A 27,408-nucleotide genomic window follows, 5' to 3' on the forward strand; every position below is an offset into this window, starting at 1 on the left:
TGTAAATCTATTGAGGAGTTACGCCCTCTTGAACAGCGCACAAATGTCTACGGAGATAATCTGTCGAAATGCGTATCCCAAAGGCTGGCGACCAGACCCTCTCCCAGGGCCCAGCCCCAAAGCCCCGCTGGCACGGGCCCCGCGCTCGCGCTGTGCACGCCGGGAGTTGTAGTTCCTCCTCTCTTCCTGAGAGCCAGGACGCCGAAGCTCGAGCGCCTCCAACGGCGCGCAGGCTCCGTGAAGCACGGCGCACGCGGACGGCGAGAAGTGTTTCCTAGCAACGGGGGAGCGGCAACGTCACGGCGGCGGGGCGCTAAGAGCAGCTGCCCACCGTCGGGCAGCTTTGAGCAGCTTTGAGTACCTTCCAGCACCTGCGGGCTGAAGGGAAAGCTGCTTGCAGCTCTCTGTCAGCACGTTTTCGTCCGTCCTTACCCGCCTTGTCTTGCACTCGGTCGCCGAGAGCAACCTCCCGCCGCGACCCCGTCTGAGCCACGGCCGGAGGCTAGAGGCGGCCCGCCCGGTTCCTGCCTGGCCTTCGCCCACAGCGCCCGCGGAGCCCGCAGCCCGCGGCCTCAGCGGGACGATGCTGGAGTCCATTCGCGTGACGGGTGAGTGCCGGGAAGGGTGGCCGCAGGGCTGGCGAGAGCGGCTAGTGTACTCCCGGCCGCTTGCGGCGAGTGTGGGGCGGGTCCACCCGGAGGCGAGGTAACGGTAGAATGTGGGCTCCGGTGCTCAACCTGGCGCCCTGAACGGTGCGGAACGCGCAGGTGCTCAGGCAAAAGGTGCGCAGGAAAGACAGAAAACGGTCGTTTTTCCTTTTGTCACTTACTATCATTAAGCGCGTGCTGTGGACTGTAGTGAGGTAAATTATAGTAGATTACCGGCCCTACAAATGTACAATCTAAATATTGTTAAATTCTATTTCAAGGCTTATTAGATATGTAATTAGGCGTTATAGTGCACTAGGAGCTAGTTTTCTAGAATGTTCAGAAAAGTCAGAGCTAAGCAAGAGAGCAGATCTCTGTATATCAATGTTTATACTGTTTGTGTGTATGTATGCTTTTTTTCTTAAGTCAGAACGTCTTGAGTTGATATTAACAGGTCACTATAGTATGTATTATACCAAGCTCAAAAAATGGGTGTTTAGACCCCAGGTCAGAAAGTTATTTACCTTTTGTTAGAAAACAACTGTGGCTATTAACCATTTAAAAATTATCTTGCACAATATTAGAGTAATTTCCTAGGCCATTTTCCCGTCATTTGATTCTAACATTTCTGCAAGACAGGGTTCTTGATAGCCTAGTATCATGACTAAAAACACCGAAAAACAGCAGAATAAAGGGACACGTCTAAATTTGAAACTAGGTTCAAAATAAGACCAGATTCTTTTTTACTTTAAGGCATTGCATCATTTTTAATGGAAATATTTATGGTCTTAATTTTATATTTCGTGTTGTGTTATAAAATGGGGAGCTGATTTTGTGCAGTCATGACATTGCTGTGATTTATTGTTATTTATGTTGACAGGAAGCATGGACAATTAACAAGATCTAAGATTTAAGAGGCAACTTAGATTGGCATTAGATTTTTTTTTTAAGTGATTTAATGTAGATGCTGTTCTTTCATCTTAAAATACAATGAAAATATTGAAAGTTACTTTAAAATACCATATCTTCTTTCTGCCTTGGAGCAGAGTCTGTCAACCTTGGCACTGTTAACACTGAGTTAGTGGATAATTCTTTGTTGCGGGGGGCTGTCCTGTGCATTGTAGAATGTTCAGCAGCATCCTGGGCCTCTCCCAGTAGATGCTAGTAACGCTCCCCTACCCCCCCCCACAAACACGCACACACAGTTGTGACAACCAAAAATGTCTCCAGACATTGTCAAACGTCTCCTGGAGGGCAAAATTACTGCCTCCCTCTCCCATTTGAGAACCACTGCCCTAGAGAAAAAATACACTAGTCAGAAAAATATACTAGTGAAGATTATTAGATAATGGGTTAGAAATAACATCAATTAAGATGATTTCTCTAAAGCATAACAATCATGGTAGAGAAAGAATACAATTATAATATTAGTTTTAGAAAGTGGGTATTCTGACCAATTAACAATACAGAGTTGGTCTCCTGTTTTTCAATATGCAGAATTGAAAGTTTGAGAGATACTTTATAAAATAGTAGACCCACTCCGCTTGCCTCAATTCTCTTGCCATAATTTAGTGGCAATACACTTATCAATCCAACTCTGCATGTTGCATATCCTGAGGTAAGATAATGTGGCAGTGTATTTCTGTAGTTGAATAAAGGTTCATATAGTCATCTGAGACAATTCAAGCCTCATATTTAAAACAACTGACTGGTTGTTTTTTAAAATAGTTTCTCCATTTCTTTTATAAATTTCTTGACTAGTTAAGAGTATAGTTCTAGAACCCCATGCCTAGTGTTTTGCTGACATATCAGAAAGCCCAGTTTCAGTGGCCAGAAACTTTTATGAAGAGAGTTTAGCCAAAAGCATGCCCTCCTTTTCTCTCACTATTCCCTCATCATTCATTGATATCTTAGAAGCCCATGTTCTTCTGGTTAGCATTTAGAGCATGCTTATTTGTGGTGAGAGTACTGATGGAAATGTGTTTATTTATTTTCAGCTTTAAAATAGCTATAAATATAGAGCAAACTGATCATTTTTTATTTCAGGACTGAAGCAGTTACTTGCTTCTGAAATCACTTACTGTATAGTATCTTATTCGCTTTTGACTTGTCATGATTTAACATAACCTAAATATAACATCCTGGTGAACTGCCGATTGGAGGAATAAAATCAGAAAGATTTGTGTTATATATGCCGTTTGAAATGGAATCAAATCAGAAGAGATTTCTTTGCCTTCTCATAGCTTTTTTTAAGAAAAATATTTATTTTTGGCTGTGTTGGGTCTTCGTTGCTGCATGCAGGCTTTCTCTAGTTGCGGCATTCGGGGGCTACTCTTCCTTGTGGTGTGTGGGCTTCTCATTGCGGTGGTTTCTTTTGTGGAGAACATGCCCTAGAGCTTCAGTAGTCACGGCACGTGGGCTTAGTAGTTGTGGCACACGGGCTTAGTTGCTCTATGGCATGTGGGATCGTCCCAGACCAGGGCTCAAATTCATGTCCCCTGCATTGACAGGTGGATTCTTAAGCACTGTACCACCAGAAAAGTCCCTTCTCATAGCTTTTAAAAGAAGATAGTTTGTTATACTAAAGCCACTAAAATGTTGATTCTAGAATGTAAAATTTATTACTTAATGTTAAATTTATCTTGGAAATCCAAATTTCATGATTCTAAATATTTTTCCATTTACATTATTCCATGAAGTATTTCTATAGGAGCTGAATATAATATGGAATATAATAATGATACTGATAGTTAACACCTGCTGCTTAGTACAGGCCAGCATTCTTCTCAGCACTTCACATATATTACCTTTTTTGATCCTCCTACCAATACTGTGAGGTATGTAGTAGTAGTATCCCATTTTACAGGTAAGGAGACTGCAGCACAAAGATGTTAAGTAACTTGGTCAAGGTCACAGCTGCTAATAAACAGCCAAGATTCAAATCAGAAGCTCCATTCCAAAGCCCATTTTCTCAACCACTAGGAAAGTCAGAATACTTGTTTAAATGACTATATAGTGATTTAAGCCACAAAATTCAACATGAAGTTCTCGTTTACCATCAGTGGTATATTAGCTGATAGTTTATTCCAGGCGTTTTTGAGTTTTTATCACAGGCAAGTCTCTAATTTTTACCTGAAAAGATCACATTTTACTTGACTGTAAAATTGTTTTCAAAATAGAAGACATCTAGCTCATTAAGTGAGTAACAAAATGCTATCAAGAGTCAAATAAGATTATGTTCATTTTTGAATTCCTACTGCCCGTATCTTGTATGTGATATAAGAAGTGATTGATTAATCATCTGGAAATGAAACTCCTTTGCAACAAAAGTGAATGTTTAAAAATACTGGAGACAGAAGTCTTAAGAGCAGCGTTTGGCCATATGGGATGAATATACTTAGGCACATAGCTCCTGTTTGTCCTACAGCAGTAGGTACCTACCATTAAAATTTATCTTCAGCATCACTAATTGTTTCATTTTTTTTATGTGTCCTGGTATGATTTTTTCCTCAACCTTCAGGCATTCAAGTCCTGTGTCCTTTCTCTCTTCTCAAATATTCTCTTTCCTTGTCTACCTCTCAGGGCAGTGAGTGAGAAAAAACAAACACAGATGTATGCCATAGTGGGACTTATAATTTCAGTGATGGGGAAGGCCATCATATAAACAAATGTAAGACTGCAGCCATGACCAGTGAGTCAAAGAACCTTACAGGGAAGTTTTCCTGAAAAAAGTGATATTTGAACTGAAGAATGAATAGGGATTAATCTAATAGAGAGGAGAGAGGAGGGCTCTGCAAACATAGGGAACAGAATATGAAGAGGTTTTGTATCTGGAGAGGGAGTGGTGAGTGTGAGGGATTAACAAAATGAAGACGCTAAAGTGGACTGATTAAGGGGGAGCATTATGCAGGAAATGGCCAGAGACGCAGAGTGACCTGACCATGAGTGACCTAATCATGGCACGTGAGGAGTTTTGTCTTCACCCTAAGTGGAAAGTCTGGGGAAGTTTTTCTTGCATGTTCACTGTTGTTTTAGATGGTGTTTAATGCATTTTCTTTTACCACAAACCATTTCCGGGCATTATAGAATACTTGCATGTTTCTAACTGCAAAAACAACAGCAACACAAGCAGTTTCTAACCAAAAAACAATTGTGTAACATTATGAGAATCCTTGCTGCTGATGGAGTAACACTGAAGTGCCCTTAACTGGGACTGTGACATTTTTAAGAATCCTGAAGTGCAGTTAAGTTTCTCAGTTCTTGAATGATACTAACAGTGCCTTTTCATCGCTCTTCTCTTTACTTAGAGTCGAGAAACAGTATTGGATAATGTCGAATTTGGAGATATAATTAAAAGATTAGCTGTTATGATGCAGATAAATTGGGCAATAAATGTTTTCAAAGATACTGATTTTTTAAATATACCATTTTAAAAATTATCGTGTAACTTACATTCAGTAAAGTGCTTGAGTCTTTAAGTGGGCAGCCTGAGGAATCTGTACATATGTAACCACTGCACAGAACAAGATAGCTTTCTAGCCCCCAGTACCCTGGTACCTTCTCCCAGGTTATAACCCCTCCCTCAAAGATAAGCACTATTCTGCCTTCTAATACCATAAGTTAGTTTTGCCTGTTTTTGAACCACATATAAGTGGAATTATACAGTATGTATTCTCTTGAACTGACTTTGTTTGCTCAGTACTGTCTGTGAGAGTCATCTATACTGTTGCTTGTAAACTCAGTTTGTTCTTTTTCATTGCAATATAGTATTCTATTGTAGGAATATACTACAATCTACTCATCCTTTCTACTGTTAACAGATGTTGTATCATTTAAGTAATGATGAACAACTTGGTTAAAGTATTTATCTTGTTTAGGAATTATTTTTTTTTATTTTGCCTCCTCTTCTGTTTGTAATCAGTCAACCTATCATTTTGTGGTATAAAATTACTCCAGGTTCTCAGGTTTCATGAGTATTAGTGAACCATATAAAATTGCCATTTTATGGGTCAAAATTGGTTAAATGATATTTTCCACCAGGCTTTGTTTCTGATGATCTAATCTTCCCTTCAGCAAGAGACCTTATAACTACTGTGAAACCTCAGCTATTCAGTTGTGAAGCACTGAGAGTTTAGTGAGCAGTGTTCCCCTCTTTCTCCCATTCCTTCAGATGAGGATCAGGAGGCCCTGATGGGTTTAGTGATTAAGCTACTATTACAGAGAGGCTATTGAAAGAGTTGGGAATGAAAGCCAGGAATCCTGGTATTCTTTTCTCCTGTTCTAGATACAAATTCAGCTTTCATTGTGTTGGTAATTTCAGTATAGTCATCTACTTGTGAATATACTCTCCATTTTAATGTAATATTATTTTCTTTTTTTCCTTCAATATGGGTAATCATTTTGGGGTGAATGACTTCTTTGATCAACACATTATTTTCATTTTCTCCAAGGTTTTAGTGAAGCAGATTGCTGGTAGCTAAAATCTTACATTAAATGGTGACTTTTAATATGAGAGTATGATTTTTATTTGATTACTTTTATGAGAGAAAATGAGTTACACTTGCCCCCAAAGAAACCTGCTTCTGCTTAAAGTTTTGATTTTTCAGGAAAAAAGGAGTTAGGTGAATAGGATGTTCTTCATTGACGTCTTCTTGCCCTTTTATTATGTTCTTAAGCCTGTTTTAAAGGTTATTTTTTCTTAACGTAAACGATAGTATTTAAAATTACAAAAATAGTATTTTAGGCTCTCTAATACTTAATACAATTAAAATAAGGTTAGTGTGACTCTGAGAAGTGAATTTATTTCTATCTAGTAAGAGTTGTTTGAAGGACCACCTGCCTCACTTTTATGAACTTCATGGGATATCAGCATTTGGCAGGACTGGCATTTACTAAATAGATACACCATTGGTACTCCCAGACTACTTACTGAAAGTTGGTGCTTAAAAAGGACTGATGCTAAACCTCTCCGGTAGATAATTAGCAAGTGAACTGAAATGCTGTAATTCCTGGGAGGGGGGAAAGGATTCTGCCACGTACACACTGTAACCTCTCTCCCACCCGCACCCCCCACTCCTCCTTTAGTGTTTTGGCAGCTGGTTTAGGACTCTTTTTTTAAAAGTCTGAAGTGTATAGGTTGTTTGACATGGGACAAAGTTAAGAATTCAGAGGTCACTGATGCTTTATGACAAAACAGAAAACTCTAGGAATGCAACTTTTTTTTTTAGGTTTTTTTTTTTTTTTTTTTGCACTGGATAGCAGCAAACAGTGATCTTTTTTTAAAATTTATTTATTTATTTATTGGCTGCATTGGGCCTTGGTTGTTGAGTGCAGGCTTTCTCTAGTTGCAGCCAGCAGGGGCTTCTCATTGCAGTGGCTTCTCTTGTGGAGCACGGGGCTCTAGGTGTGCGGGCTTCAGTAGTTGTGGCACGTGGGCTCAGTAGTTGTAGCTCACAGGCTATTGAGCACAGGCTCAGTAGTTGTGGCACATGGGCTTAGTTGTTTCTTGGCATGTGGGATCTTCCCGGTCCAGGGCTCAAACCCACGTCCCCTGTATTGGCAGGCAAATTCTAAACCACTGCGCCATCAAGGAAGTCCCAGTGAGCACAGCTCTTTGATCAACAGAGCAACTGAGTCTTAGGAACCGAAGAAAGTACTTTTTACATTGAATATTCATTTAAAAAAAATCAATATACCTGTAATAAACCACCCAAATTAGGAATTCTTCACAGTAGTTTAACTGATTTTAATTTGAGGTAACTTTCCCCTTTTTATTATGAAGACCAAATGAGAAAAACCCGATTACCTCCCTTTACCTCTCTGGCTGTGCCTAGTCCTTACCCGACTTTTCTTGGTTTGTGATACCCTTACTCTTATCTCAGTTCTCTTGCTCTTTTTCTTTCAGTGTCCATTTCAGTCTTCCTTTCATTATCACCTCTTGCCTCCTAAACTTGTGGTGTCTTGTTAGGGAAACTGACGTTGTTCGTGGGCATTTGGACTGCAGCTTGTGTTCCTTAGCCTGTGTTTGCCCAGCCTACCCAGTTTTAACTATCAGTTGGCAACACTTAAGTATGAAACCCCTGAGGATCTGGGACCTACCAGCCATTGGTGAAAGTTTTGTTTGTTCTGTTTATTCACATTATTTAATAGCTTCTTTGTACAATCAACCTTCAACATGACCCTGAGCAGTCTGGTTCCTACCTCTCAGCTTGTCCATGTAGTAGACATTTTATTTAGCCCCTGCACGTTTATACTTTCATGTTATCTTTAAACAGCAGAATTCAAATTTCGTATGTTGACCTAGAAAATGTTAACTTCTAAGTACCTTACATATTTGGATTGTTTATTACCTACTTTTGACCTCGTACTGTTTCTTTACCCTAAACCCCAACACTTCCGGGCTTTAACAACTTAATTCAGTGCAGGGTTTCTCTACCTTAGCACTTTTTTGGACGAATTTTTGTTGTAAGAGGCTGTCCTGTGTATTGAAGGATGTTTAGTCTCATCCCTTGCCTCTACCCACAAGATGCTCATAGCATCCCTCCCTAATTGTGACAACCACATGTCCCCTAGAGGGCACAGTTCCTCTCAATTGAGAACCACTGATTCAAGGTCTTCCAGGTTATATTTCCACTTCTACAATGATCTCATAGAAATATAGAATGGTTCCAGAACTACAAATACCTTTTTACTAAAATGATTAGAGAATGGCATGTTTAGGGTCATACCATTCATTCACTTATTTATTCAGTGCACATTTATTGAATGTCTACCAGGTACCATGGTAGATGTCAGAAAGAGAAGGATAAATAAAACATGGACCTGGTACCTGCCTTAATATTGAATGCATCAGTTGTTCAGATTACCATGTCTTACTAGGATGGCGTGTCTTGTACAGAGGAAGAAAAGGTATATTGCTGTGCACGTAGCAGACTCAGTACTGAATGTCTGTTGATAATTGAATGAGTGACCTTATGTAATAGAATGAGCATGGACTCTGTAATCAGACACATATGCATTCAAATCACAGTTTGCTGTTCACTGAGTTCTTATCATATAACCTTGAGCACATTACTTAACATTTCTGAAGCTTAAGTGATATTTACAGTTTTTGGTGAAATTTCAAACTCACATAAATGTGTCAACAAGTAGCGACTGCTATTATTATTATTATTATTATTATTATTATTATTTATGACTACTTATTATAGAAAGGATCCCTGAATGTCTAATCCTGAATAACTGAGCAACAGATCTATGTGGATAAACAGTTTTTTAAAAAATGGAATTAAATAGTTTCTTTCTTGGCAAGGAAGGCAGCTGTCAAAGTCAGCTAGCATTGAGATTACCTCCATAGTAGGAGCCAGAGGTTGAGGGCTAGAGGTAGAAGGATCCATGAGACTTAGAAAGGAGGGCTGTTTGAGAGAATGATATATCACATTTGCAGAAAGGATTTGGAAAAGGTTTATAAGCAGGCATAGTCAGCTGGGAGTTCCAATAACAGGATTTAAGATAAACTCAAACTCTTTGTCAGTTTAGGATTGAACCCTAGAGTTCTTAAGGGTTTACCTGAAATCTCTTCAGATGTTTCTCTTCACATTTCTCTCTTCCTTCCCTGATCCCTAGGTTATTGTCTGTATCTTCTTTTTTTCCACATTCAAGCTTATACTATCTGGTATTAGTACTCAGATCTTCATAGGACTGCCTTACCTTCAGAGACAGATCAGAAGCTGGTTGAAGGCAAGAACAATATTTATATAGATGTTTTTCAGGTCCATGTACCTGTTAGCAATATTCCTGTATTTGTGGAATGAAAGAATGCAAATAAACACAGTTTTAAAACAGTACACGAGCAACAATATTTCAACTGATTCTTAGAGCAAAACCAACCTCTCCTTAATTTGGCATTTTATATACTGATATCTTACATAGTAATTATTTTGAGTCCTGGCAAGAAAAAACTTGATTTTCTTTCATCTTAACCTGTAGCCTAAAATTAAGAAAAGCAACTAATTAATATTGAGTGACATTACTAAAACATGCTTTGAAAGTGCACATATCATTTATTTAAAAGTATTAAGTTATTATATAAAATTATTTAATTTAAAAATTGTTTTTTTGAGAGAAATAAGACAATGTTCTTCTTTTACTGATGGCTACCTTTATATATGGTGTCAGATTTCAAGATTGTATTGGCTTTGAAAGTGCCTTGGATTCTACTTTGATATTGGTAATACTATTAAACTATATCCTTTCTATGAAATCCACATTCTTTGGTAGAGTTGAGCGTTCAGATTGTTTATGTATGTTATCTCACATCTATATTAGACTTTGATCATCTAAACAGTTTGAAGCTGAGGATTTTTATAGATTATTTAACATATATACATTTTTACGGAAGTGACTGTGTCTAGCATGACCAAAGATATTCTTTTAATATTTAAAATGTCTTTTCTAAAAATTGTTGTAAAATTATAAAGTTTACAAAACCTTCAGAATAATTTTCATATAATAAACAATTTGCTTCATCTGGTATCTTTTGTTATTTCTTTTGTTTTAATTTTGTTTATTAACACAGAAAAGCTTCACTGGCCTGAGCAAGAACTTGCTAAGAAGTCTGTTCTAAATGCAGAAGAATCCTTGATCATTGACAGCAAAGGAAGCATTTCACATTTATCTCCTGGAGTACTAAAGGACATTTTCACAACTGGAACCAGTAGTTACAATGTCCTACTACAGAGCAAAGAGGAGAAAAAGCATCATTCACAAAAACAGTCTTCCTCCGCCTACTCCAAAAGATGTAGAAAACCCAGCAAATCTCCTAGCTCTTCACGTAGTAAAGATCTTCGCAAGATGAAAGCCCCAGTGCCTATGATGACCAGTGGTACTTGGTACTGCCTAGAAAGGCAGCCTCCTGTTTTTGTCACTAGTTCAGTGTCAAGTCCTATAAAGTTTACACATGATATCTCTGTTACAGGAAACAGCATAGTACTGCCAGCTAAACCCAAAAATGAAAGAAAGGTCAAGCGATGCCATTTCTCCACTATTCCCAAGCCAAAGCCGCAGACTCAGCTATCTAGAAGTTTTGAAAAAGGAGATGACTTTTCTGGAAAGAAATTTTGTATACTGACTGCTATAAAGCCCACCAACTTGGAGAAAGAAAAAGTGAGATTCTTCAAGTCTGACTATAGCTACAATCCTCAGTTTGAATATGCTAATTCTTCTCTGCCAAGTGTGTTAGCCAAGCACAGCAATGCATCTGACCGATTTCTTAAGCAGGTAAAATGCTGTTTCAGTAGTGGTATATCATTTTATGTAATGAAAACAATTATTTGCCAGAAAAAGTTGTTTTAAAATATTCCAATTATTTATAGTTAATTCCCATCCAGGACATGTAAATATGTGACAAGATATCTCCAGGTGAGTGTCACAGCCCATATGTAAACTACTTTGCACTAATCAAAATCTCTAAAGAATCTGTTATATAGACATTGTGTCAGGAAGCAACTATATTAGGAAAAAGCTTCAGATTCAGGTTGCAAGCTTTCATTTGGGAGTTATAAACTTGTCAGCCCACAGATAAGTGTTTGTGTTTTCTTTTTGATTTTGAATGCCTTAGGTGGAGCATGCAGTATCTCTGGTTCTCCCTGTTATATTACATTCACAACTTGCTTAGGCCCCTAAAGGCATTTTGGGTCCCTAGGCCTGATACTTGGCAAAGACTTTTTTAATGCTTCACTGAAATTGTTAATAGTCATCAAATATTTAAGTACCCATTTAAAGAAGAAAATAATGGAATTTTAAAATTATCTTCAAGCTTAGCAAATCATGATGTGGATGATATAAGTAACAAAACTGCTCAGTTTAGATACTTAGCACATGTTATTGTGTGTTAAGGTCTTATAAACTTCAAAATCCACTTCAGTATTGGAGGAGAAATTGGCTGATTTCAGGGCACAGAGTTGAGATCATAAAAGCAGACTACATTATAAAAACCTTCGTACAGGTTTTTGTAATGCATTAGGTTCAACGTGGCTTTGTCAGTGATTGAAAATCTTTTTGTAGGGTGGGTAAAGCTGCATGATTCCCTTTGCCTGCGGCAAATGCCCTATTTTAGCATTTTGCTGCAGTGCAAGTACTTTGGACTTGTGGCCAACAAATTTTTTATTGTTTATTATAAATTACATGGAATCTGACCAGCCTTTTAAAGCATTATGTAAAGCTTAATTTAAGATTAAAATAATTTTAATCTTGCTATTTATTTTCCTTTGTTAGATGAAACCTTTTCTACTGCTTGTTTTTTGAAGGTACACCGCCCCCTTTTTTTAAATTGGAGTATAGTTGATTTACAATGTTATGTTAGTTTCTGCTGTACAGAAAAATGAATCAGTTATACATATACACCTATACACTCTTTTTCAGATTCTTTTCCAGTATAGGTCATTACAGAGTATTGAGTAGAGTTCCCTGTGCTAGTACAGTAAGCCCTTATTTGTTATCTATTGTATATATAGTAGTGTGTGTTACATTCCCTTTTTGAAATATGCTGAGATTGTGCTGAACACTGATAAAAAGGTCAGCTATTTTATTATTTTGGCAGTCATTTTATGATTTTTTTCTTTTATTGGTGTGGAAATTGCAATTGATTCAATAGGGCTTTCACTCACTTAAAATTTAGGGTAATTATACAAATGCTGTTTGCTTTTTCCCCCCTTAATGCTGAAAGAGACAGCTGAGATTTCTTTACCAGTATTCTTTAATTTGGAGTCCTACTCCAAGCCCTCCCAGTTGGGAGAGGGATTTCCCACCATTAGCTCAAAATGAATGCTCTTTCATTTCCTTGGATGGGAGTTAGGAAGCATCAGCAGCTTCAAAGATTGAGAATTGACAGTGCTTGGTTTTTGGCTCTACAATCTTTAACACAGTTCCAGCTTCTTATGTTTGGGTTGTCTGAGACTTCTAAATAGCACCAGCAGTCCTAGCTGACTGGTACTTCAACTGCCACCATTTGGGAGAATGATTGCAACAAATGCCAAATGTACCTTTCAAACCACTTTAATCAAATAAAGGAGATTCAGCATCGGAACAAGTCCCCCGTAAAATATGCTTAACTTCCTACTTAGCATCTGAATAAATTTTGACATAATACATCCTTCTCCTCCCCAGCTGTGAAGCTAAAGCAGCAGCTTCAGGGCTGGTTTCAGGACTCACAAATGTTCTGCACAGAGGCGGCCAGGATGGCCAAGTAGCCCATTCATGTCTGGCCTCCACCCTTGAGGCCTTGCCAACTCCTAGCTGACAGTCTCTCAAGTTTCATGATCTGGATCTTTCCAAGACAGGCAGTCTGTATTGTTGGGGGGTGACCACGGTACTCTTTAATATACAGATTGGCAGAACAGTGTGAAATCCAGGCACAGATAAGTCTGCCATAGTGGAACTAAGTTAGTGCTCAGGTTCTGGTCATTCCTAATTGGTTACCCTGTCAATGTCAAGGAGTTCCAGGACTCAGTTTTTTCTGGTCCAGGCAGTAAGTTCCTCAGGAGACACTTAGGCCCTTTAGATGGTTCAGAGCATCTAGCATGGGCTGCAGGACTTGAATATAACTCCAGGTGGAGCCTGCTGAACCCTGCTTAGCCTCTTGCTGGCAGCCATGGTGGGCCTCAGCTCCCTGACCCTTGGGGGACAGAAACTGAGAATGTTGTTTTCTGTGGTTGTGGACCTTTACAGGAAAGAGTGCATTGCTTCCTGGGTGTTGAAGAAGAAGATCTGGGATGAGAGAATGCTGCAAGCTGTCCAGGGTCAGGTGCCTCCTCATCAGTGGATTAGGAGTAGATCCTTAGTGGCACATTTGAGCAGTCAACTGACAGCCAGTACACTCTCTGCCTTTCTTCTTGGTGATGCCTTACCATCCTGGGAAACCTAGATATAAAATCCATATGGCCTTCCAGGCACATTGTTGAACAAGATTGGAAGTGAGAGATGAGAAGGGTCTTCAGGGCTGTATTGGGAGTCCTTGGCAGTTTTTCCAGCAGTCAAATGGAAATTACATATTAATGTGATAAGCCAATGTGTAGCTTAAGTGACTGATTTTCCACCTTTAGCTGGAATTGTATCTTATTATAGACCATGGCTAGGATCCTGCTAACTGGAAGCCCTGATTGCTAGAGTGATATTTAATAACATATGGGAAATAAGCCATCTTTTGTTTGGCTTGATAAGGTAAAGTTTGAATTATGTTCTTATTTGTTAATAAAACTGGAGCAGTGGGAATCATTAGTGATTGGTAAATGGGGAGAGAAGGAAGGCTTTGGGATGTTGGGTAGAGATCTTGGGCTGAGGCTACCCCCCTGGCTGTCAGGGAAGAAAAGGTAAAGGTGTGCAGAAGAAGTTAACAGAACATCCTGAGACTGTCATCCTTAGAAAGGCTTACTTGCAAGATTAACCTTATCCTGGAGTCTGGGATCTCGACTGGTAAACAGTTTCCTACACTGAAATAAAACTTTCCCTAAATGATACCAGTAGCTTGCTGTGCCTAAATTGTGCAAACAGTATGATTTATGTTGAATACATCTTTTCCTTTACGGAGTCTGGAATTTTAGAATGTGCTAGCCATAGAGGTGCTTATGTAACCAGCCAATAATAGAAACTTTGGGCACTGACTGTGTAATAAATTTCCTTGGTAGACAAATCTTCACATATTCTTATAGCTCAGTGGCTGGAGAAGTTAATAGCATCCTGTGACTTCATTGTGAGAGGAATCTTTTGAAGCTGCTTCTGGTTTTCTCCAGACTTTACTGGATATAAGAAATGGGGAGTGGTGGGCTAAGTTGATTTCTTTTTTAAAGGTATTTACATTCAGATTTTAGAAAAAGAAAAAACTCTGTACCATCCAAATAAAACATTTCCATGAGCTGTATTTGTTGTCAGTTTGAGATTCCTGATCAGTTATAAGGTCTGGTTTCTTACAGCTTTGTAAAGGGCCATTGTGTTGCACAATTCCAGGAGGTGCCATTCACAAATTGAGCGTGGGCCCTCCATTCATACAATAGAATTGACATTTACTGTAAGCATGGGGTTCTTCTTTGGCATTATAATACAGTACTCCTCTAATACTTTTTAGTTGTATGATATTTGTCTTAAAAGGTCAAGTAAATTAAATATGTGCTAAGTTAGTAGAAATTTTGCATGGAGGGTAGCTGGGGAAGAACGAGTAAAAAAAAGCATACTTGTTTTATTAAGTTGCTCACACTGCCTTTTTTTTTCAGAGCCCTTGTTCCTTTGTTAATCCATTAAAATTGCTTTGAAATTTAAGGGTGGAGTCATATGAACTGTCTATGTATGACAGATTACAACTAGCATTGATAGAGTGCTTAATATTTTCTCATTACTCTATATGCTGAGTACTTTTCACCTATTACCATCTTTAGTCCCTCATATGAGGTACAGTACTAGTAGTAGTATCTAGAGAAGTGAAGTCACTTTCTTGACTTGGATAGTAAGTTAAGCTGCAGAACCAGGAGTCTTTCTCAAGCACTCTACTATCTTCCACACCATGGTATGTTGGCAAACTAGCTCTCCATTTCAATGGTATGAATATAAATACTTCCACCATGATCAGTTTCAAGCAATGTAACATCACTGGCATGCAAATTAATAAAAATTCAGTCAGCTCTGACAAGCCAGTGTGGCTGGACTTCAGCATATAATTGTTTCACAGAATGGTTTCAACCAGGCTTTTCTAACCCTACTGCTACCCCTGGACTCAAAGGGTACCAGGTCAAAAGAACGTAACTTTTCTGGCAAAGATGCCTTTGGTAGAAGCTGATTATAGGGACTTGGAAGGTTTTTTTTTTTAATTTGCTCTTTGTGATACGCCTATGAAATAGTGATTATTAGTTACTGTTTTTTGGAAGCTTTAGACAAAGAGTATTTACCTTCCTCCTGTTCCAGCACCCATCCTCATCTTTCAGCTACAGCTTCACTCTCAGCTCATAGTACATAGTTATTTAGTGCCTTAGGAAGAGTAACAAGGTTAAAACTGGATGCCTAGTCTGTAAACAGAGTAAATATTTGAAAGAAGCAAAAACAAAGGTGCCCCCAAAAGGCTGTCCACAACATTGTAGGTGGCTAATTTCTCCTTCATGCCCCCTTGACTCTGCCAGGGAACAAAGCAGAAATATCCTTTCCATTACAGCTCCCACAGTATATACTTATTCTCTGTTGACCACTGTCCTCATCATTGCATTTCACCTGTTTCCTTTGTATTTCATGTGGAGTATGCACAACCAAGTGTTGACAAGAGGATCAAAATAAAATTAGGTATTTTCAACTGAAACAAAATAATTAAAAAAAGCTTTCAAAAATTTCTTCAGTGAAGTAGTATATCCATTGTTTTCTTATTCCTAAGACTTTATATTTTTCAAAGTAATTATTTACAAATACAGTTTTTGATTACCTATATTAATGGAAGGAAACATTTGTATGGATGGATTAGCTAAAATGGAAAGATTATTCCCTGCTCCCTCCCTATCCAATAGTTTTCATCAGGGCCGTCATCTTGTCTTTCCTGCTGTGACAGTGTTATACCAGCCATAGTAAGTAGGAAACACAGCAGTAGAAACAGCCACAAACAGTGGCATGAAGGAAGTGATATTTAAAATCCACCATCTAAGTGAAAATAATCCACTGAAGTGATTTATAAAGAAGAAAGCTTTTTGAAAACCTTTGATTTGGTTCCAGGCATCTTATATTGTAACCTCTGGAGGAAAAGATGCAGTTAGGAAAGATGGGGAATTAAGTATTGAGGAATGTTAGTGTGAATGAAAAACAGGGGTTAAAGACTTGTAGTAACTAGAAGAAATGTGCAGATATATTTGCAAAAAAATCAATGTCAAAAACATACAGTAAAATATTTTTCATCTTTCCATCTTAGCATATCAAAGCACTCCTTAAATATGTTCTTGCTAATCTTTACAATATCTTGAAACATAACCCTCTTAGACAATAGAGAAATGGATCTTATAGCTGTTTATAAGAATTACTATCTTAAATAAGAGGTTTATTAGACATGTAAATATAATTAAGCAATTGAGGAATTGCCTTCTTTTAAAAATATTCTTTGATTTATGATTGATTTTTAGGACTCCTGCTCTGTAAGAGAGAGATGGACTCAATCTCTAAGGTTTCCCTTGCACAATATGGTGCAGAATGTCTGTTTCTATTTTTATTTTTGTTCCCATACTATATGCTCATGTAAACATTGCACAGCGTCTGCCTCATTTTCCTCATATATGTATTGAGGGAAATAGACTAAATGATCCTTGAGAGCCTTTTTAAGGACCATACACATCTCTCCTAAGTTCCAGGCGCCAAAATTATATGGCTGATCAAATCAAGATTCCATTTCATGTCATATCATGTATCCAGTTGTCATGTATTTTGTAAAAACATTTAGCTATCCTTCCACATTACATGTTTTTTTCTTAAATTTTTTATTTTTTAATAGTTGTAGGTCTACAGAAAATTTGCTAAAGTAATACAGTGAGTTCCCTTATACCCCACACCCAGTTTCCCCTATTATTAGCATCTTACATTAGTATCATATATTTGTCACAACAACCAATGTTGATACCTTATTAAGTAGATATTAATATAAATTATATTAAATTGACATAAGTTTATTAATATTAAATATATATATAATTATTAAGGTCCATACTTTATTCAAATTGCCTCAGTTTTTCCCTATGTATTTTGTCCATTTGGTGTCCTATATAGGATATCACATTACATTTAGTAGTCCTGTCTCCTTAGGCTCCTCTTGGCTGGCACAGTTTCTCAGATTTTCCTTTTTGATGACCTTGACCATTTGTAATCTGTAGAATGTCCATCAGTTGGGATTCCACATTACATGTTAATCACAGAAAAGCTCAGAGTTTCTGCCAGCTGTGTTAACTGAAAATTCTTTTACTTTAGATAGCAGTGCTTTGTTAACTCAATGTAATTGACAAATATTTTGGTTTGTTAAAGTTAACTTCCCAAATTAAGTGAAATTTGTTTCTCTAAGCATAAAACCTAGTGGAAAAAAAACACTTCAATGCAGTTCTTTCTACAGTGTACACTGAATTTGATAATTTAGGAGAATGCTTTTCAAACTAAGGTTACTAAGACTGTAACCTAACAGCAGAAATATAAAGAATAACCAAGGAAATCAGGGTGTGAGCATATCTGTTTTATCTTAAATTCATGTGAATGTTACATTAAACTTCACAATATATCTTTATTGTAATAGAGAAAAATATAAATTGCTTATGACTCTCTGGCAACCTGTCTATTCTCCCCCAATGTGAGAAACTGAAACTTAGTACTGAGGTATTACACATTAACATTATTAGTTTGCAAAATTAGCTCTTGTGCCCGACAGTCTAGTAGCATCTTGAGGGGAAAGTACAGACAAGGCACCTTCTGGGAAGGAGAGTAGTCATCAGGAAAGGCACTGTATGACTCAGAGCAAGCAAGGGTTCCAACAGCTTGGAGACAGAGTACAGTCATAATTTTATCAAATTCAAGCATATTGTCTTATTGAGTGACATAAACTTGATTTCTTATAAAAAGATATGTCCAAAGTGAAACAGTATAGTTGAGAAAGCCAGCTGCAAGAAAAAGTTCATTTTTTAAAGGTATTTGACATCCCTCAAAAAGGCCATTTCCATCTTAACCATGTTATTTGTTAGGCTATTATTTGATATTAATATATCATACATCTACTTAACTAAAAAAACTGTCCTACTTATGTAATTAGAATATCCTGAATTTCTTTTTTCCTGCGTTGGGTCTTTGTTGCTGCACTTGGGCTTTCTCTAGTTGGGATGAGCGGGGGCTACTCTTCGTTGAGGTGGGTGGGCTTCTCATTGCAATGGCTTCTCTTGTTACGGAGCATGGGCTCTGTGCACACAGGCTTCAGTAGTTGCAGCACGCAGGGTCAATAGTTGCGGCACGCAGGCTCTCGGGCACACAGGCTTCAATAGTTATGGTGCACAGGCTTGGTTGCTCCTCGGCATTGTGGGATCTTCCCGGATGAGGGATCAAATCTGTGTCCCCTACATTGGCAGGTGGATTCTTAACCACTGTGCCACCAGGGAAGTCCAGAGTATCCTAAATTCCTTTATTACTGATTGGAAGTTAATGGTCCATGCTATCAAAGTTAACTTGATAAAGTTATTATAAAATCTTAGAGATATTTAGAGAAAAGAACTCTGACAGAAACTTTTTTCCTGCATTGAAACAATGTAACGCATAACTTTCTGTGACATAGCATTGCGTTTTCATTTATAGAGTTCAGATATTCAAAGTAAGTACCTAGATGGACCAACTTCATTATGTTAGGAAATAAATTCTGGTTTTCTTCCTGGTTAGCAAACTTTATACAGCTAGGATATCTCAGGGGTCACATGCCTATAGGATCTGAGCAGGGATCATAAATGATTGCAGGGAGCTGGCTGGGCATAGTATGAAACTGGAAACCAGACAGCAGTTATTTAACTTGGGCTACAGTTTGGGTCAAGTGTTATCATGTCCTCAGAATTTTTAAGAGAAGGTAGATAACCTGAATTTTATACAAAGTCTTCTAATTTGTAAATGTTGACAGAAAATTCAAACAAAGGTTGTTCAGACGAATGAAAACCTGTTTGTGGGCCACGTTCATCCCTTGGGTTGCCGGTTTGCCGAGACCAGCTCGGCGACTCGAGGTGAGTGACGGGTGCCGCAAGCTTGAAGAAGACACAAACACAGACTGAAGAGAAAAGTGGGACCGGGGGGCTCAAGACCTCTCGGATCAAGAGCCCTGCTGACTCATCCCAGGTTGCTTTTATTAAGTTCGTGGGCTAACATTCTCAGGTTACACCCATAAACAATCAAGGGCCTCACATGACTGAGGCAATTATCTTTGTTTGCTTCCTGGGTCCGAGTTGAGCAGGTGTGGATTTGAGCTGGGCCTGGAGAGCAAAACAGCCCTGGGGGCAGGAGACCTCTCTCAGATATTGGGGGTCTGTGCCCCACCCCTGTTGGCCCCTCTGCGACTGTGCCTGTCTTAGGTTGTTCCTCCCTTGAGGAATCTTACCCGTCTCTGGCTAACCAGTCATCCTCTAGGGCCAAACAGGGTGATATAAGGAAGGCTCTATGCACCACCCCTGTTGGCCCCTCTGCGGCTGTGCCTGTCTTAGGTTGTTCCTCCTCTGAGGAATCTTACCCGTCTTTGGCTAACCAGCCATCCTTCAGGGCCAAACAGGGTGATATTAGTCTCCACGCCCCGCACCCTCAGTTCCTCCACTGCTCAAGCAGGACATTCTGAATCCCATCGCTCGGCCCACATACTTTAACATTTTCAAGGTTTCAGAAAGGTTCCTGAATGTCTTCCCACACCGGTTTGCCACCTCTGACTCATCAGATCTATTAAACGTAAACTCTGTTTTATTGAGGCCAATGATAGCATAACATAAAGACTTTTAAATGTGGTCCTCAGAAAATAATGTCTTGCTTTTAGAGTTTATAGTGAAAATGGAATAGGTAATTCATTGTTATATTAAAATGCATCATAATGAATATATAAAATCACATTGTATTCTAAAGCAAGGCAAGTGTTCATTTTCCTTTTTTGATAGAAATAACACAATTGGAAGGCAAATACCTTCACTGATAGCAGTATGTCTTAATATAAAATTTCTTTAAGGCTAAGTTTTAATTGTACTACTATAATGTATTTCGTCTCTGTAGACCTCAAGCTGTCCAAATAGTGAAGGGCAGGGAAAAGCAAGCCTTCTTTAAACTATACTTCTCCCTAGGTGACATGATTTTTTTGTTTAACAGATCACAGACTTTTCCCAGATACATTAAAGCTCTAAGATGATTTTGAGTTTAGTATATCCCATAGTAGTTTTGTGTACTAGATTGAAGAAGCGAGGTCATTTCTTAACCTAATAGCAAGGAAGATTTTCTTACAGTCAGAGATGGAAACACCCCAATCAGATTGTATGTCCTTGAAAGAAGGTATGACCTTTATGACTCATTGAGACAACACTTCATTGATTTGCCTTTGAAAACTTGCCTAACGTGCATTCTCAGGTTCTTATCTTAACAGGGTCTTTCCTCCAAAACAGCTTGAATATCTGCTGCTTCTTTGTAGGTAATGAAAAAAAGAGTTTGCAGTAATAAGCTATTTATAAATATCGTCTCCTGGTAGCAATTACCCTCTCACTTTCCCACTGTATACATCCAGACTACCCCCAACCCTGAAGATATAAACATGCAGAAGGAGGAGAAGGGAATGGGGGGAAGGCTACAGGTGACATTTTTCTTTGTCCTACTGTGTTCTTTCACTTGTTCTGTCATTAAAGGCAGACTCATTTCTTGAATCTATTTCCTGGGTTCTGCATATGTAGAATATAATTTATTGAAACATTTTTCTCTTTATTATAAGCTAGTCATAGTTTGCAATCCATCTTATAGAAAATTGAATTACTGGCAACACTATTTTTGCTTCATTTTCTCCTGCCCTCCATGTTGCTGTCAGTGTCTAAGGTACAAATCTGATTGTGTCACTTCCCTTCCTGCAAAACTTTAGAGCTCCTCATAATTCAAGATAAAGTCCAAAATCTTTATCATGGCCTACAGGCCTTTCATCTTTCATGATCTGGCTCATGCTTAGGTTTCCAAAGTCAACTCTATACTCCCACAGCATCTTGTGCAAATTATCTATCATGACATTTATCACCCTGTTATTGTCCTTAAGTTTCTTTTTTTGCCTTTACCACTAGACTAACCTCTTTTATAAAAGTGTATTTTATTTATTTCAGCTGTTCCCAGTATCTAGCAGAGCTCCTGGCACTAAATAAATGAGTCTCCTTGATGCCTAGGCTGGAAGCCTAGGAACTCTGTATTTCACTTTCTTTGCTTTGTGTATGCTTTTGACAATAATATCCCCTTTTACCTGGAATGCCGTCTAGTTTCTCTACTTCAGTTTACCTTTCTCTGTGTTTTCACAACACTTTATTCGTATATCCAACAGAGTATTATTAAATTATGTTAATTTCAATGTAATTTTTGTCAGTTTAATGGTTAGACAGGGTCTTAGATTCTAAAATACAAAAATAAAAGCAGTGACTGGCACAAAGAAAGTTAACCATAAAGATGAATAAATGAATGATCCTTATTAATGGTATGCTAGAAATTTAGTGAAGTACTCTACAAACGGTGGATCCAAATTTGTGGCTCAAGGGTCCAGTTCAGCTTGCACATCTGTTTTTGTGGGGGTGGGGGTGGGGGGTCAGCTCAGTGTTTTTTAAAACCTTGGTATATAAGGATGCTCTTCTGTTTCCTCTGCCGGATGTCATATACTCAATAGCTTTACACAGAGGTTTCTGCTTGCAGCTGAAGGTATTTGAGTGTGTAACAACAGCTCTAGTGTCCCATCAGTTTGTGGCTACAGCACCTTAAATGGAGGTCTATAGACCTGATTGAGTAATATAAATCTTCATATACCCGGTTTGCTACCAAGAAGAAATAGCCACCATTGAAGAATACATTCAGTATTTTGAATTTTGTATTTCATTCTGAGAATCTTAAAGTACCAGAATGTGTGTGTACCTCATCCTTGTCTGAAATAAGCATTTTCAAACTGTTTTGAGGAATACTGCATGAGAAAGAGTGCCATATAAGGTAGGAAACACAAAATGTTATGTTCACTACATGTAGTATCATAATAAAGGCTTAGAGTCTTAACTTTGTTTAATCCAAATGCATTTGGCCATGGAACCCTTTTAAAAATAGTATCTTTTCAACCACTATTCCAGAAACAAACAAAACATAGTTTGGAAAACACTAGCCTAAAGAAAAGGACAGTGTGATCTGCTAGGGTTTATTCAGTATTTGGGGAGTGAAGGGGGTCAGAGTTCTAAATGTTAGAATTTACTAAAAAGAAAAGGAATGAAGAGAGGGTTGGGATTGAATAGAGATCAAATCAATTACCTTAAATACTGTATACAGTCATTTGGAAAATAGACTATAAAGCACATTCATTGTTTCTTTTTCTCTCTCCCCCTCCCTCCTCTCTTCCACACTCTGTCTCTATCTCTGATTTCATCCTCACACCAATCCTGTGAGGTAAGTAGGGCAAAGATTTTCATCTCCATTTTGCCATTGAAGAAACTAAACCTGAGAAAGGTAAAATGACATACCTAAGATCACACAGTCAGTAAAAGGTAGGGCACCAACGTAAAACCAGATCTTTTGACTTCTAGTCTTTCACTCTATCACCCAGACTCATATCGTATTAGTATCCCTATTGTATATAGTTTTTCATTGAGTGAAAACTGCATTTGAAAAGGGTTTTTAGCACATGACTGTGGAAGTGGCTTGTGATTGATGGTCAGATTTCCAAATTGCTAAACAGCAAACAGAATCAACAAGTGACCCAAAATAGATCATTCAACAATGTTAAGATTTTTCGGAAAGTTTGTTATATCATACAAGACAGTGCTGTAAGTTTTATATAGAGATTTTTCCTTTTCTGAATTAGTGGTTTAAATATTACACTGTACTGTTTGATTACTATTCCTTTTTTAAATGATGGCTTTATGAGGATATAATTCACATGCCACGTAGTTCACCCATCTAAAGTGTACAGTTAAGTGATTGTCAGTATATTTAGGATTATGCAATCGTTACTACTATCAAATTTGAGGAGTTTCATCACCCCCAAAAGGAAACCCTGTATTCATTAGAAGTGACTCACCATTCGTCACCAACCCCCCGGCCCCCCTCCAGCTCCAGACAACCATCAATCTATTGATACTTTGTCTGTATGGATTTTTCTGTTTTGGACTTGTCATATAAATGGAGTCATACAATATGTGGTCCATCATGACTACCTTCTTTTACTTAGCATGTTTTCAAGATTAATCCATATCATAGCATGTACCACTATTTTTATTGTTGAAATAATATTCCATGTATGTATATAATACATTTTATTTATCCATTCATCAGTTGATACACATTTGGGTTGTTCCCACTTTTTGGCTGTTATGAACAATGCTGCTGTGAACATTTGTGTGGACGTGTGTTTAGGTATCTTGGGTATATACCTAGTAGGTCATGTGGTAGTTGGTCATATAGTAGGAGATCATAGATCATATAAGTAGTGGGCCATATCAGAATTCCGTGTCTAACCTTTCAAGGAAGACTCTTTTCCAAAGTGATTGCATCGTTTTACATTCCCACCAGCCATATATGAGTACCAGTTTCTCCACATTGTTGTCAACTTTTTGTCAATTCTTGTTTTTGTTTTTATATCCATCCTAGTGGGTATGAAGTGGTATCTCTGATGACTAATGATGTTAAGCATCTTCCATGTGCCTAGTGGCCATTTGTATATCTTCTTTGTGGAACTATTTGGATCTTTTGTGCATTTTTTAATTGGATTTTTTGTGGTTTTATTATTGAGTTGTAGGAGTTCTTTATATATTTAGATATGTCACTTTTCAGATATGAAATTTGCAGACATTTTCTCCCATTCTGTGGGTTGTCTTTTCACTTTCTTGATGGTGTCCTTTGAAGCATAAAAGCTCTTAATTTGGATGAAATCCAATTTATCTATTTTGTTATTTATACTTTTGGTGTCATATCTAAGAAACCACTGCCCAGTCCAGGGTCCTGAAAATATATGCCTATGCTTTCTTCTACGAGTCTTATAGCTTTAGCTCTTACATTTAGGTTTCAGATCCATTTTAAATTAATTTTTTGTATATGACGTGTGGTAGGGGTTCAGTTTTATCCTTTTATTTGTATCCAGTTGTCCCAGCACCATTTATTGAAAATAATTTGATTACTCTTCTTGTTTTAATAGAAGAGAATAAGAATGTTTCAAAGTCATGAGCTGGCAGTAACATTGTGAAGAATGCTGATGTTCTGTTTTGTGTAGCATTATGAATGACATCCAGATCTGGAGACAGATAAGACCATTTCATTCACACTGAACAATTGCTCATTTTGCATTTATTTTCTCTTTGCTTCAGGTTTGAGTTCTCTGAAAATCAATTTGTTTTCATGCCTGTAAGATATACAGAACTTTAAAATATTCTCTTATATAAGGAGGAAGGATTTAGAAATGATTGATTTATAAGCAAAGATAATATATTGATTCATAATTTAGCAAAAATGTAATTTTTTTGGTCCAATATTTTTAAAGAGGCAAAAGTATGTTTGGTGGCCTGTTTCAACCCATTTTTTGCAAGAAATATTATCCCACCTGTTAACTATTCTTATGGAACTCAAAAGTATTTTTCTAACATAATGATGGAGGAGTTGGCCAAGCAAGAAGATGGAAAAGTGCAAAGTCAGATTCATGCAGACTAGGGAACCAAGACCTAGATAATAGGATATGTATATGTTAAGATGTTCAGGTTCCAGGAGTTTTAAAACATTAGTGAAACTATGTTATGTTGCATCACTTACTGTTTATATTTGTTATTCTTAGAGATGGAAGGAAGTAGAGAATATATTTGATGTCAATGGATAAATTGGGGCTAGATTTCCACATGGATAAGGGAGGTGGCTGCATGCTCCATCAATAGACCTCAAGAATGTAAGCCATACCAACTCTGTCTACCAGCAATCACTCTGCCTAAAAATCTACCATAGAAGATATTTTTTGAATTTTTAAATATTTTCATGTGTTTCCTTTTTAAATACAAATACTCTGGAGAAGGGATATCAGTGACTAAGTGGCAAGTGGCAGAAGATAACTAGATAGTGAAAAGAAAGGCCTGGAGATTCCAAAGTGGAGGGCACTTAAACACTTCTATATTTTCCAGTTGTAAAAGAAATGTGTGTTTAGTGCAGAAACTTAGAGAAATATGGAGAAGAGAATAATTATTTTAATTCCACCACCTCTAGGTCACCACTGTTAACATTTTAGGGTGTTTTCCCTACTGTATATAAAATAGATAACCAGCAGGGACCTACTGTATAGCACAGGGAAGTATACTCAGTGTTCTGTTATAAACTATAAAGGAAAAGAATTTGAAAAAAAACAGATATGTATGTGTAACTGAATCACTTTGCTGTACACCAGAAACTAACACAACATTGTAAATCAACAATACTTCAAGAAAAAAGAAAAAGAAAAAACATTTTAGTGTGTTTTCCTTGTCCCATGTCTAATGTTCATGGTTGAGTTAGCGCATTTTTATTTACATCTGTATTTTCTCATGTTGTTAGAAGCTGTCAGCATTTTTTTTTTGTCAGCATTATTTTAACTGACTGCATGTATTTCATGTAATAGGCGTACAGTACGTAGATTAAATTAAATCTTTAGGTTGTTCCTGTTGTGCTTTTTAAGTTTCATGGAAATAGTTTTGGTAGTGGTCCACTCCAGGGGGACTTCTTGCATAGAATCTGTTGGAAGGAGGCTAGTCAGTAAGCTGTACAATGGAGGCACCTGCTATAATAGGCCTGCCCTAGCATTACAGTCAGGGATGGAGGACCACAACTGAACCAGTAATATAGGAATTATTCGTTCTTTCCTCCCAGCCATCAATATACTGAAGGGAAAGAGAGGCCCTGAAAATGGGGGAGTAATGGAGGAGGAATCAAATCACTGATTATGCCTTCTTTTCCCAGTGAACATTCTTTAGGCCTCAGGCCAAGCCCTGCTAGAGGAGAGGAAAGAGCTTTAATTGGATATGTGATTTATGTTTTAAATTGGGTTAAATTAACTTAAGTGGACTTTTTTTCCCTTTAATACTTGAATGTTATTGAAAGTTAAAGAAATTGAGGTATATTTGAAGATAGGAAAGGGATATTCTGGGTGGCAAATTCAAAGTGATGATTGGAGAATTCCCTGGAAGTCCAGTGGTTGGGACTCTGCACTTTCACTGCCGAGGGCCTGGGTTCAATCCCTGGTCGGGGAGCTAGGATCCCCCAAGCTGCGAGGCACAGCCAAAAAAAAGAAAAAAGAAAAAGAAAAAAGAAAGTGATGATTGGAGAAAAATAAAAAAAATTAAGCTGCTGCTTATTTGAATCTCCCACCAAGTAATATTGGGAGATGTAGTTTTCTGATTAACTTAAATGATGATATTAATGGAGAAGAGAGATTTAACGTGAAATTTATTGCCTCTTTTTTTTTTTTTTTTTTGGCACACGGGCTTAGTTGCTCCATGGCATGTGGGATCTTCCTGGAGCTGAGGGATCGAACCCGTGACCTCTGCATTGTCAGGCGGATTCTTAACCACTGCGCCACCTAGGAAGCCCCTATTGCCTCTTAAAAGTATTAACCATGTGAAAGTGTGTGAAAGCTTGATTCTCAAAGTGATATAGATATTGAGTCTCTGAGCTCTAGGGCAAGAGGATGAGCTCTTTTCCTGTAAAAAAAAACAAAAAACAACTTGTGGGGAGATGTGGGTCAAAGGATACCAACTTTCAGTTATAAACTGAATAAGTTCTGGGTATCTAATGTACAGCATGATTATAGATAATAATACTGTATTGTATACTTGAAGTTTGCTAAGATCTTAGATGGTCCCACCACATTAAAAAAAAAATGGTAACTGTGAGGTGATGGATTTGTAAATTAACTTGATTGTAGTAATCATTCCACAGTGTATACATACGTTGTCATCACATTGTACACCTTAAACACGTCATTGTACAACCTAAATATAACAATTTTAATTTGTCAGTCTTACCTCAGTGAAGCTGGAAAAATGAC

The 27,408-nt window shown here is 37.8% G+C and overlaps 1 protein-coding gene across 2 annotated transcripts in view; it reads left to right on the forward strand.

The window, feature by feature from the left end:
- Positions 1 to 302: 302 nt before the first annotated feature.
- The window catches only part of MATCAP2 (microtubule associated tyrosine carboxypeptidase 2), a 64,988-nt gene continuing 37,882 nt past the window's right edge, over positions 303 to 27,408 (forward strand). The window contains exons 1-2 of one of the 2 annotated variants that reach the window (XM_057733588.1): positions 303 to 608; positions 10,225 to 10,925. In XM_057733588.1, coding sequence (XP_057589571.1) covers positions 584 to 608; positions 10,225 to 10,925 — 726 coding nt within the window. In that variant the 5' untranslated portion in view covers positions 303 to 583. The remainder of the gene's footprint in view (positions 609 to 10,224; positions 10,926 to 27,408) is intronic. The other variant, XM_057733589.1, reaches the window with a different exon arrangement.

Source organism: Hippopotamus amphibius, chromosome 4 (assembly GCF_030028045.1).
Source record: "Hippopotamus amphibius kiboko isolate mHipAmp2 chromosome 4, mHipAmp2.hap2, whole genome shotgun sequence".
Lineage (NCBI taxonomy): Eukaryota > Metazoa > Chordata > Mammalia > Artiodactyla > Hippopotamidae > Hippopotamus > Hippopotamus amphibius.